This window comes from Pseudochaenichthys georgianus, chromosome 16, assembly GCF_902827115.2.
Source record: "Pseudochaenichthys georgianus chromosome 16, fPseGeo1.2, whole genome shotgun sequence".
NCBI classification, from domain to species: domain Eukaryota; kingdom Metazoa; phylum Chordata; class Actinopteri; order Perciformes; family Channichthyidae; genus Pseudochaenichthys; species Pseudochaenichthys georgianus.
In genome coordinates, this window is record NC_047518.2 from 42,300,354 (window position 1) to 42,311,218 (window position 10,865).

At 40.2% G+C, this 10,865-nt stretch overlaps 1 protein-coding gene across 2 annotated transcripts in view; it reads left to right on the forward strand.

Annotated features, from left to right (window-relative positions):
• smarcc1a (SWI/SNF related BAF chromatin remodeling complex subunit C1a) overlaps nt 1-4,739 on the forward strand; it is a 37,172-nt gene extending 32,433 nt beyond the window's left edge. For both annotated transcript variants that reach the window (XM_034102344.2, XM_034102345.2), the window contains exon 28: nt 1,605-4,739. In XM_034102344.2, the coding sequence (XP_033958235.1) occupies nt 1,605-1,696 (92 nt within the window). In that variant the 3' untranslated portion in view covers nt 1,697-4,739. The remainder of the gene's footprint in view (nt 1-1,604) is intronic.
• Nucleotides 4,740-10,865: the final 6,126 nt, after the last annotated feature.

Sequence of the window (10,865 nt, forward strand, 5' to 3'; positions counted from 1 at the left end):
TCTTCTTCATGTCTCTTCTAAATCAACATGTGTCCCCTCTTCTTCATGTCTCTTCTAAATCAACATGTGTCCCCTCTTCTTCATGTCTCTTCTACATCAACATGTGTCCCCTCTTCTTCATGTCTCTTCTACATCAACATGTGTCCCCTCTTCTTCATGTCTCTTCTAAATCAATATGTGTCCCCTCTTCTTCATGTCTCTTCTACATCAACATGTGTCCCCTCTTCTTCATGTCTCTTCTACATCAACATGTGTCCCCTCTTCTTCATGTCTCTTCTTCATCAACATGTGTCCCCTCTTCTTCATGTCTCTTCTACATCAACATGTGTCCCCTCTTCTTCATGTCTCTTCTACATCAACATGTGTCCCCTCTTCTTCATATCTCTTCTACATCAACATGTGTCCCCTCTTCTTCATGTCTCTTCTAAATCAACATGTGTCCCCTCTTCTTCATGTCTCTTCTACATCAACATGTGTCCCCTCTTCTTCATGTCTCTTCTACATCAACATGTGTCCCCTCTTCTTCATGTCTCTTCTACATCAACATGTGTCCCCTCTTCTTCATGTCTCTTCTACATCAACATGTGTCCCCTCTTCTTCATGTCTCTTCTACATCAACATGTGTCCCCTCTTCTTCATGTCTCTTCTAAATCAATATGTGTCCCCTCTGTGGAAAGAGACTCTGAAAGTCTCAGGAACAAAGATTCTCTCTCTTTTTGATCCATTTCTATAAAAACCTGTCTGAAAATGAGCTGATCAGATTTTGGCCACTTTGTGATGTCATAACGATGTGTTGTCTTGTGTAACCATTAGCCAATCAGCAACAAGGTAACCCCCCCCCCCTTATCACCTGAATCTCCTCCTAGAGCTCCATTGAGTTCTTTGTAACCAGATCTCTCTCAGAGGGGCGTGGGGAGGGGCTCCTTATTTTCATCTCAAGTCACAGTCAGAGAATCAGCACTTTGGAAACGGGGCTGAAACAGAGGGGATTATGGGTAATGCTGCAATGATCCGTTTGGTGTTTCAGCCAATCAGAGAGATGTTCTATATATATCTGAGACCTGTGATATATTGATGAAAAACAGTACAATAGGGGCCTTTAAGTGTAAGAGAGTTTGCTTATGCTAAACCAAAGTATGAATATTAAACAGCTGGAGTTGGAAAATGTTGTTTAACTGCTCGGCAGAATTAATTCTTCAGACTTTATTGAACATTTGAAGTAAATCTGGTCAGGCCAACATTTCCCCTTGTTTTTTAATCACAATACATGTTAAATATTCAAAATAAACAAGCTGGTTTGTGCTTACGTTGAGGTTTTGAATGATTGAGATGTGCATGTAAATGAGTGTCGAAATTACAATTTTTACATATAGATAATTAATCTGCAAGATCAATAACCTAATATTCCTGCACCACTTATTATTATTATAACCTTGGGCCCGCCTTCAGAGATCAAGCCCACCCACAGATTTAGACCTTCCGCCCGTTCTGCCCTCAGTTTGGAAACCGCTGTCCCTTGGAAACCATCTTGGATTTCCCTTCACCCTTTTTATAAATCGCTTCTTCCTCCCTGATCTAAAAACTCCATATTTTCTGTTTTCCAGACCCCGGCCCCCCCCCTGCACAGCCTGAGGCGGTCCCTATGGTGCCTGTGGGTCCTCCAGCGCCCACCAGTGGACGGGTGGCTGACAACTAAGACCTACACACACACGCACGCATACACACACACATAAAACTATCTCATAACATCTTTTTGATGGCCTTTGCTACTGGCTCGCCATATTTCCCTCAAAGCGACAATACATTTGATTACAGGACACACACACACACACACTCAGAGTTCAGTGGCAAGGGTAACCCTATATTCACACACACACACCCACCCAGAGTTCCTCTCAGGGCACAGTGGCAAGGGTAGTCTAGTAATAAACACTGTTTTCTGCTCGGATGGAGACTGGAGAGAATGAGTGTGTACAGAAAAAGTGTATTTCCTTTTTTTCTTTCCTTTTTAATGTTTTAAATCACACTGTTACCCCCTCCTGTTTCTTAACACACACACACTTCTTCGTGTCTGGTGCCTCTTTTTACAAGCTGAACACTAGGGGGAGCTAGAGAGAGACATACAGGGGTGTGTGTGTGCTCTCAGAGCTGTAACACACACAGGCAGGAGGCTTAGCAGCACGTAAAGATATCAATGAAAATGAATAAAACACACACACAGAGGTAACCCAGCCTGCTCTTGTCTTGTCGAGTATCTACCTCTTGCCCCTCTTTTAGTGATACACTGAAGTTCTGTCTGTGAATGTGTGTTCAAGTGTTTCATGGCAGAGCAAAATACATTTTTAAGTCTTTCGCCACAAAAATTAATATCTAAAATAAAGTTGTCTTTTTTTTTTTTTATCTGTTCTAAAAGATTCCTTGACCCAAACAAATATGGCTACTGGACATATTTGTCCCAACTGGGTGCAGGCTGAATATGATTACATTGTTTGTCTAGTTTTCGACAAACAAAAGTGTCTCCTTAAAATAGGAAATGATTGGCTGCATACTACATCTTTCTTATTTTCCAAACCAAAACCGTCTCTGATTTCTGTCAGTTTGGCTCTGAACACAAAGCCTAATAACTATGTATGATAATGCTAATCTATAACAATCTGTCAGAACAGCCGACCAGGTTTTAGCAAAGGTTACTCAAGCGGAAGTAAACAAAGCCTCGTTGGGGTCTGTTTTCGCAGCAGATTAGAATCATTCAGTCGGTACTTCAATGTGGGATTTAATCAAATAACTGTTTATGGTGATAAAAAAACATGTCGCCTGTTGTATAATGTGGCCTTTCGTTGTGTAAAGCAAAGAGATGTATACAAGGAAGAATCTATTTATGGCTGCGGATTTGTTGAAGATAATATAAAAAACGTTAAAATCAAAAGACACAAACCGAGAAACTGTATTTATCCTTCTGCCACACAAACACACACAGAAATGTAAGCTAAGCTGAGGCTCACACTGGAGGCTACACACACACACACACCGACTCGGCCTGACCCTGCCACAAAGCACTGGACCATCACACACACATGCATTAAAACACACTTAAAAAGAGAGGTAGACGCTTTGATGCGGCTCGACTGAAACAGCGTGTTGGGCTTCTAGATGTTTCTTAGGTGCTGATACTGTAGTGATTAACCCCTCCTCTTCCTCCTCTCCTTCCTCTTCTGCTCACTCTCCTAACGCCTAGTGCTGCCTACCTCGCTAACCCCACCTCTCTCACACACACACACACACACACACTTCCATGCACAGCCATATTTGCTTTTTACCCACTAGCAACAGCAAGCAATATCCTCATTCCTGTGTATCATCGTAAGCAATCATGATTCCACGTTTTAAATTCTGTTACTGATGAGGGTTAAGTAAATACAAAAAGTGCATAAACAACGAGGACAACCACCAAATGTTTATTTAAGGAGCTTTAATCGAGTAGTCGAGCAACAGAACTGAATTAGCCTGGTACATTTTGAGAAAATAACAAATCTTCTCGGTTTCCAGTTTTCAAATGAGAATATTTTCAGACTTTCTTGGTCCTAAAATGTTGTTGGACAAAACATATTTTAGTTTCGGACTGTTAGTCCTGACAAAATAGACATTTGGAGAAACCAGCATAATTTCTGACTTTTTATTGCCTGAAAAGTAGAGAAAATAATCTGCCATATTCCGTTTGTCAAGAGATGTAATACCATGACAAGCACATATGTTGTATATTCTCACTACAAGATCCAATAGTACTAATCTTAATACTTAATCTTAGTACTAATCTGTTGCAGAATATTCCTCAGCAGTCCTGGTATTTTCAATGTTTGAATTTCCATTTCTTTCCGCTTATTTGTCTACTTTTTGTCAATGTTGGGTTAAAAATTCAATCTGAAAGTTAATGTTAAAAACAGCAGATGGACTCAGTAACCATGAAAATCAATAAGTAGCTGACCTGCAGCTCAGGACGCGCAGGGATCATGGAAATCCTTAAAATGCTCAAAATTGAACAATCACAATTCCATGACGACTGTTGAGCAATCCAAAGATCAAGAATAGCTTTTAAAGGAACATGTGGTTGGATTTTTTTTCAACCAATAGACAGATAATAACTTTTAATAAAACAGACGTGTGATCTGAACTCGAGTGGCTGTACTCTTCTACTCTCCTACAGGTTGATAATAAGCTCCAAAAAGGCTGTTTGATTGGAAGTCGTGACTAAAACCACTCCTCTCCCTTCTTCGCTAGCACGTTAGCATCTCTGCTACCTCTTCTTCGTTTGTCCGCTAGCTACCTCTTCTATAAATCTTCCTCTCGCTCTCTGCTACCTCTCTGCGCATCCCTTCGCTACTTCTCCTTTCTTTTTGTACCTTCCCTACCCCCATGACTGCTGCATCACTGACTGTTGCCCTCTTTCTTGTCTGCTGGAGGATTAAGACACACTCATTCGACTCCTTTCCCATTCAACATCTTATCCAGGCTTGTTATGTAATGTCACTTAAATATGACGGAAATCCCCCCCACCCCTAACATATATTATCCTTGATCGATACTCTTTTGTGTTAATGGTAATGTATTTTTAACGAAGAAAGTTTTGTGTAGATGGAAGTTATCTTTGTTCTTTGGAAGTTTGTAGCATATGTTTTTTTTTCTTTTGTATGGGGTCTGTTGGTACTTGGACCTAGACACTGAATAAACTGTTTTGTATGAGATTGATGTCCCGATTTCTTTCTTTTTTATACATTTCCCTTCCATAAGCCAGGCTGAATCCCACACTCTTACCTTTCCCTACGAGGGAGAAGTGGAAGCTTGTTGTATTTTGTTTTCAACAGGGTTCGTACGGTCATTAAAAACCTGGAAAGTCATGGGAATTCAAAATGCAAATTCCAGGCCCTGGGAAAGTTCTGGAAAACAATATTTTTCCCAAAGTTTTGGAAAAGTCATGGAAATGTAACTAAAGTTGCGTCAAATATGATTTATATGTTATCTAATCGCCAAAATAGTAATACTATAATAATGATAATAAATACTGTATCGTATAATAATGAAACGTAAAATGGCATTTAACTGTCGAGGTATTTAGCTGGTGAGAGATGTTAGTTGCTTTAGCCGGTAGAAGCTAGTAAGCCTACTATTTGATTTGTTTTAGATGGGCACAAAATGTTTCATATGCAGACCTTATTTTCCTGTTCCATGTTATAATAAACCATTTTCAGTGGTACCGCTGCGAAGAGTAATTTTTTTGGTCATGGAAAATCAGGTAAAGGTCATGGAGAGGTCATTGAAAATCATTGGTGAAAAAGTGTATGAGCCCTGTTTTAAAGGCTGATCCAGGTAAAGGAAACATATTTGTTGGTTCACACTGTGGTCAGAAGCTTAACCGGCACAGTGTGACTTTGAGCCACTGCATTATATTTGAGCACATAAATTGCCTCATGCTGCTAAAGAAAACCTGCACTAACAACTCTGGACATTAACACAAAATAAAAGGGTACAATATATCTTTATTTTTATTTATTTATATATATAGCACATTTAAAACATCCTTCAGTTGACCAAAGTGCTGTACAGGCAGAAACTACAATATTAAATAACACAATGGGAGTACAATAATAAAACAATAATTAAAAGCACAATAACTAGAAACATGTAAAAAATAAATGAATAAAAACATATACAAATATAAAAATGTAATGTTCAACTAGTATTAAAAGCCAGTGCAAAGAGGTGAGTTTTTAGCTGGGATTTAAAAAGTTCAATAGACTCAACAGTCCGGATATGTGCTGGGAGGCTGTTCCACAGTCTGGGAGCTGCAACACTGAAGGCCCTGTCACCTCTGGTTTTTTTCCTGCTCCGAGGAACCACCAACATATTCTGCTGAGCTGAGCGCAATGCTCTAGCAGGAGCATGGCGGTGCAACAACTCAGACAGGTAATGTGGTGCCAGTCCATGCAATGATTTAAAAACAAGTAAGTACTTGAACTGGATCCTGTAACTGACAGGAAGCCAATGAAGGTCTGCCAGAACGGGTGTGATGTGGTCATAACGTCTCTTCCCAGTAAGAAGGCGTGCAGCCGCATTTTGGACCAGCTGCAGGCGACGGATCAAGCACTTGTCAACACCAATATAGAGGGAGTTACAGTAGTCTAAACGAGACGTGATAAATAAGTGGATTAGCTGTTCAAATTCCTTACTAGGAAGATAGGCTTTTACCTTCCCCAGAAGCCGCAGCTGGAAGAAGCTTGTCTTGACAACTGAGCTTATCTGTTTGTCAAATTTAAAACAGTTGTCAAAGATGACTCCAAGATTTCTGACAGAGGGACGGCTGTAGGAGGGGCCTATTAAAGCCATCCAGGAGTTCAGACTGTCCAAATATTATAATCTCTGTCTTCTTTTCATTAAGAGTCAAGAAGTTGATTTCCATCCATGATTTTATGTCTTTCAGACAGCTAAGCAAGGCAATCCTAGATTCCTTATTTGCTGTTATAGGCAGGTATACCTGCAGATCATCTGCAAAGCAATGGTAAGAAATGTTGTGCTTTTTAAAAATTGACCCCAGAGGTAGTAAATACAGACTGAACAAAATGGGGCCCAGGACAGAGCCTTGTGGGACCCCATATGCTAGTGGGGCTGCAGCTGAAGAATACTGGCCAAGATGCACAGAAAAGGTCCTTTCTGACAGATAGGATTTAAACCATTTTAGGACGTTACCTTTAATACCGACACACAGTTCAAGGCGTGATAAAAAATGTGGTGGTCAATGGTGTCAAAAGCAGCAGACAAATCTAAAAGCACAAGCACAGCAGAATTCCCAGAATCAGCAGTTAAAAGAAGATCATTCAAAACTCTTAGAAGAGCAGTTTCCGTGCTGTGGCGTGATTTAAAACCAGACTGAAACTTCTCTGATATGCAGTTTAAAACAAGGTGTGACTGCAGTTGTGCTAAAACCAATTTCTCTAGGACTTTAGACAGGAAGGGAAGCTTAGAATAGGTCTAAAGTTGGAGAGAACAGAATGATCAAGGTTCTGTTTTTTGATAAGAGGCTGCACTACAGCATGTTTAAAAAAGGTTGGAACGTAGCCTGAGGTGAGAGAGATATTTATCAAAGTTAAAATATATGACCCAATAGTATTAAAAACGTCTTTCAGTAGTCTGGGAGGAATACTGTCAAAGGGGTATTGTGAAGGTTTCAATTTGTTAACCACATCAGATAACTCGGACAGTGAAACCAGGTCAAACTGCTCGAAGATAGCTGAGCACACAGGTTTTACAAACAGCTTGTGTGCCCAAATCCAAATGGAAAAAGGTTTTGCAACATTTAAAGCTGACTTTAAAGGGTCCCTGTTGTGCTCATTTTCAGGTTCATATTTGTATTTCGTGCCTCTACTGTTTCCATAGTTTAATGTTCAAAAATATCTTTATTTTGCTCATACTGCTTATGCGGCAGCACCTCTTTTCACCCTCTGTCTGAAACCAGAGCCCAGTCTGCTCTGATTGGTTAGCTGGCCGGCTCTGTTGTGATTGGTCAACCACTTTGTAGACCATTAACAAACCTATACAGGAAAGGGATAACCCCAAAAAGCATAATAAGGCCCTTTAAAAAAATATATACATGCAGGGCCGTCCCTCCATACAAGCCAATCTTGCAGGCTGCATGGGGCCTCACATTGCGCAGGGGGCCTCGGCTTATGAGCTCGGCTTGTGCGCAGTTCTCTGCGCCTCCCCCTTTTATCTGCTAATGTACAGGAGGAAGAGTGATAAACTGTCTGTCTAGTTGGCTTACATAACAGTTAAAGTTTACAGCCTAAAAAACATGGAGCATTTTTCCCCCTTATATTCATTTTTATGTCAATTTGCACATTTCATGGTGATGCTCAGCCTCTCCCCTTAACTCCTAACAGTCATCGTCATGTCAACCACAACACAGAGAAATACTGATGGAAATGTGTGTGTAGTTGTTGATACATTGCTGACAGAGGGAACTACATTTGAATACAGATTTAAGAAATATCAGTTTTTGAGCATGTCATAAGCATGTTTTGTCTTGACTATATTACAACTATATTATAATAAAATAATACAGTATTTATATTATTGAATTGATTATGATTATTATTAGAAGTAGTTTATTTGCATTAATTATATTCTAATCTTTTTGAGGCTAGTGTTTGGCAGGAAATGCAGACGTATTCACCTGTAAACGAATACTGAACGACATACATGCACATTTACCATTTACCTCACTGTTTAAAAAAGTAACTTTGTTGATGATAATAATAATAAATAGGAATTATATTTGCAAAGTACTTTGTTTCCAAAAACAAAGGGGGGGGGGGCTCATCTCACAATGTTGCGTGGGGCCCCAAATTGGCCAGGGACGGCCCTGTATACATGCAATCAATTAAGGATTTGTAATAGTATCATGTTGTTTTGCTGGTGCTATTTCACCGCTGGTCTGGAGTATGTATGATAGCAGGATTAACTCAAACTATATTTATTCAACTCTTAAAATAGAAAAAGGAAACGTCATGGTTGAGTATTATAGTGTCATAAAAACACAGATGGATCGAGTAAATGGTGAAAATGGTAATCTGGAGATGAAGGTTGTTTCTGTGTGTTCCCCTTTTGTGGTCTGTTCCCTGTCAGACTGCAGCTCCGGGAGGATCTGGATTATCTGCTCGTGTCTCTCCTGCTTTTGTGTTGGGATTAGAGACGCTGCTATAACATCTGCACAGCGTCATTGTGAAATACTGTGTGTGTGAACCAGTGACATCACAAGTTTATCAGGCTGGGTGTGCTTCAGTTTTATTTGTAAAAGTATTTTTTTATTTTTGATCTTTTGCGGTTCTCTGGTTATTTTTTTAATTCAATAAATGTTGATTACGTTAAACATCAAAATGAGTATTAGATCAATTAAAATGACTTGTAGGAAATCAGGGAATATATATTTGAAGCTTTAAAGGTAGGGTAGGTAAGAATGGAGAAACCATGTTCGTGCGCTAGAATTTGAAAGTAGGCAGCCGAAAAAAATCTGCCCCTTTCTTCAGACTTCCTTACTCACACGAACGCGCACTAGATACATGTGTGCACAGATGGAAGGCTGACAGACAGGTATGGCCATCCAGTTATTTTAGCCGGGCCGGCTCAGATGATTGGTCGTGCTTTTTACAGCGCCACGGCTTCCACAGATGATTTATTTGTATGTATTTATTGTCAAAGCATTTAATGTATTCATTGCTATCGGGATGTTAAGAGCATTCCATGGAATATAACAAAAAGTGTTTCTGAAGTGAATTACCTACCCTACCTTTAAATCAAACATGTATCACATCATTCCTTATCAATGTGATTTAATTTTAAGGAATGTCTATAAAGAAATGACAATGACTGGATTCATTTAATAGATTTGAAAATAGCAGCATCGATATATCAAGTGCAAGAGAAGACCCCTGTATTAAAGAGCATTTAAAGTACATTAAATGTAACTGATCTATTTGTTAAACTATATTTCTATATGTTAGAAGTACATTATAATATACACAATCAACATGGTTACAACCGTGTTGGATTGACGCTGCATTTTTCATTTTGGAGCCATAGGATTACTTTCTGTATTTCTTTATCCAATTCGCTATAGCAAGCCCTGAACCAGGGGCTTTTTTGCCCGCACGTAATGTGGGGAGAACATGTTTTTGGTTGTTTTTAGCATCTGTGTGTATGGAAAATGTGAGTCCTGTTGAAAACCTAATCTCAGCCAGCACTGTAATCTGGTGAGGGGTGTCGCAGTCCGGCAGATTGACCACGAGGATGTTATTGAGAGGGATGAAGTGCCAGAGGGTGATTATGTGGGATGGGAAGAGGAGGGGGCGGAGCTGGGAACATGTTTAGTGTCAGAGAGGCAGGTGGACCGAGCTCTCATAGGCCCTTTCTCATTTCATCAAATCCCCCTCCTCGACTCCTCGACTCCTCGGTCCTCCGGTAGTGACCCGGAAATGAATTTCAGCGCGCCATGTTGAAGGACATCTCATTTCTCTAAAGAGGCTTCTCAATACTCAAATTTCCCCTCCTCGACTCCCCTCCTCGAGACTTAGACCCGCCCACAGGAGATGCGAGCGGAGGACCGAGGAGGGGAACCGAGGAGAGAGGAGGGGAAGCAGCAGACGTTTAAAGAAATGAGAACTCCTCTCCTCTGAGCGGTCATATTAAAGCGACGTCCGTTCATTATGACGTGGCAACAACTGCATCAGCTGTGTGTTTTGTCATATTTTATAATCTCTGTTAGATCAGCTGAACATTGTTCCCCCACATATTTACTTTGAATTCATTGAGAGTGCGGTGTAATGAGACAATAACAGGCTACAGATGCGGACACACACACAAATATATTTATATAAATATATACAATTTAAAGTATGAGAGCACTCTCATAATAACGTAACACAATCAGAGACTGGATATATCCCCCCCCCCCTCTCTCTCTGGTCGCTGAAATGGGGAATTGAAATTACGGGCCAAAAGTTGTATTTGCAAGTATTAAAAGTAAGGACATCAAACCAACTGAGACCAGTCTGTCCGCGGCATCTGCGCACTGTACAACACACACCTACACACTGTACAACACACACACCTACACACTGTACAACACGCACCTACACACTGTACAACACACACCTACACACTGTACAACACACACCTACATACTGTACCACACACACCTACAGCTGCTAAAGCATAATCAGGCTACAGCCGTTGTGTATTTTATTGTGAAGCACTAAATGGTTTTAGAAAAATATGGACTCTTTGTAGATATCTACTAAACTAAAGCAAATAAAGAGAGT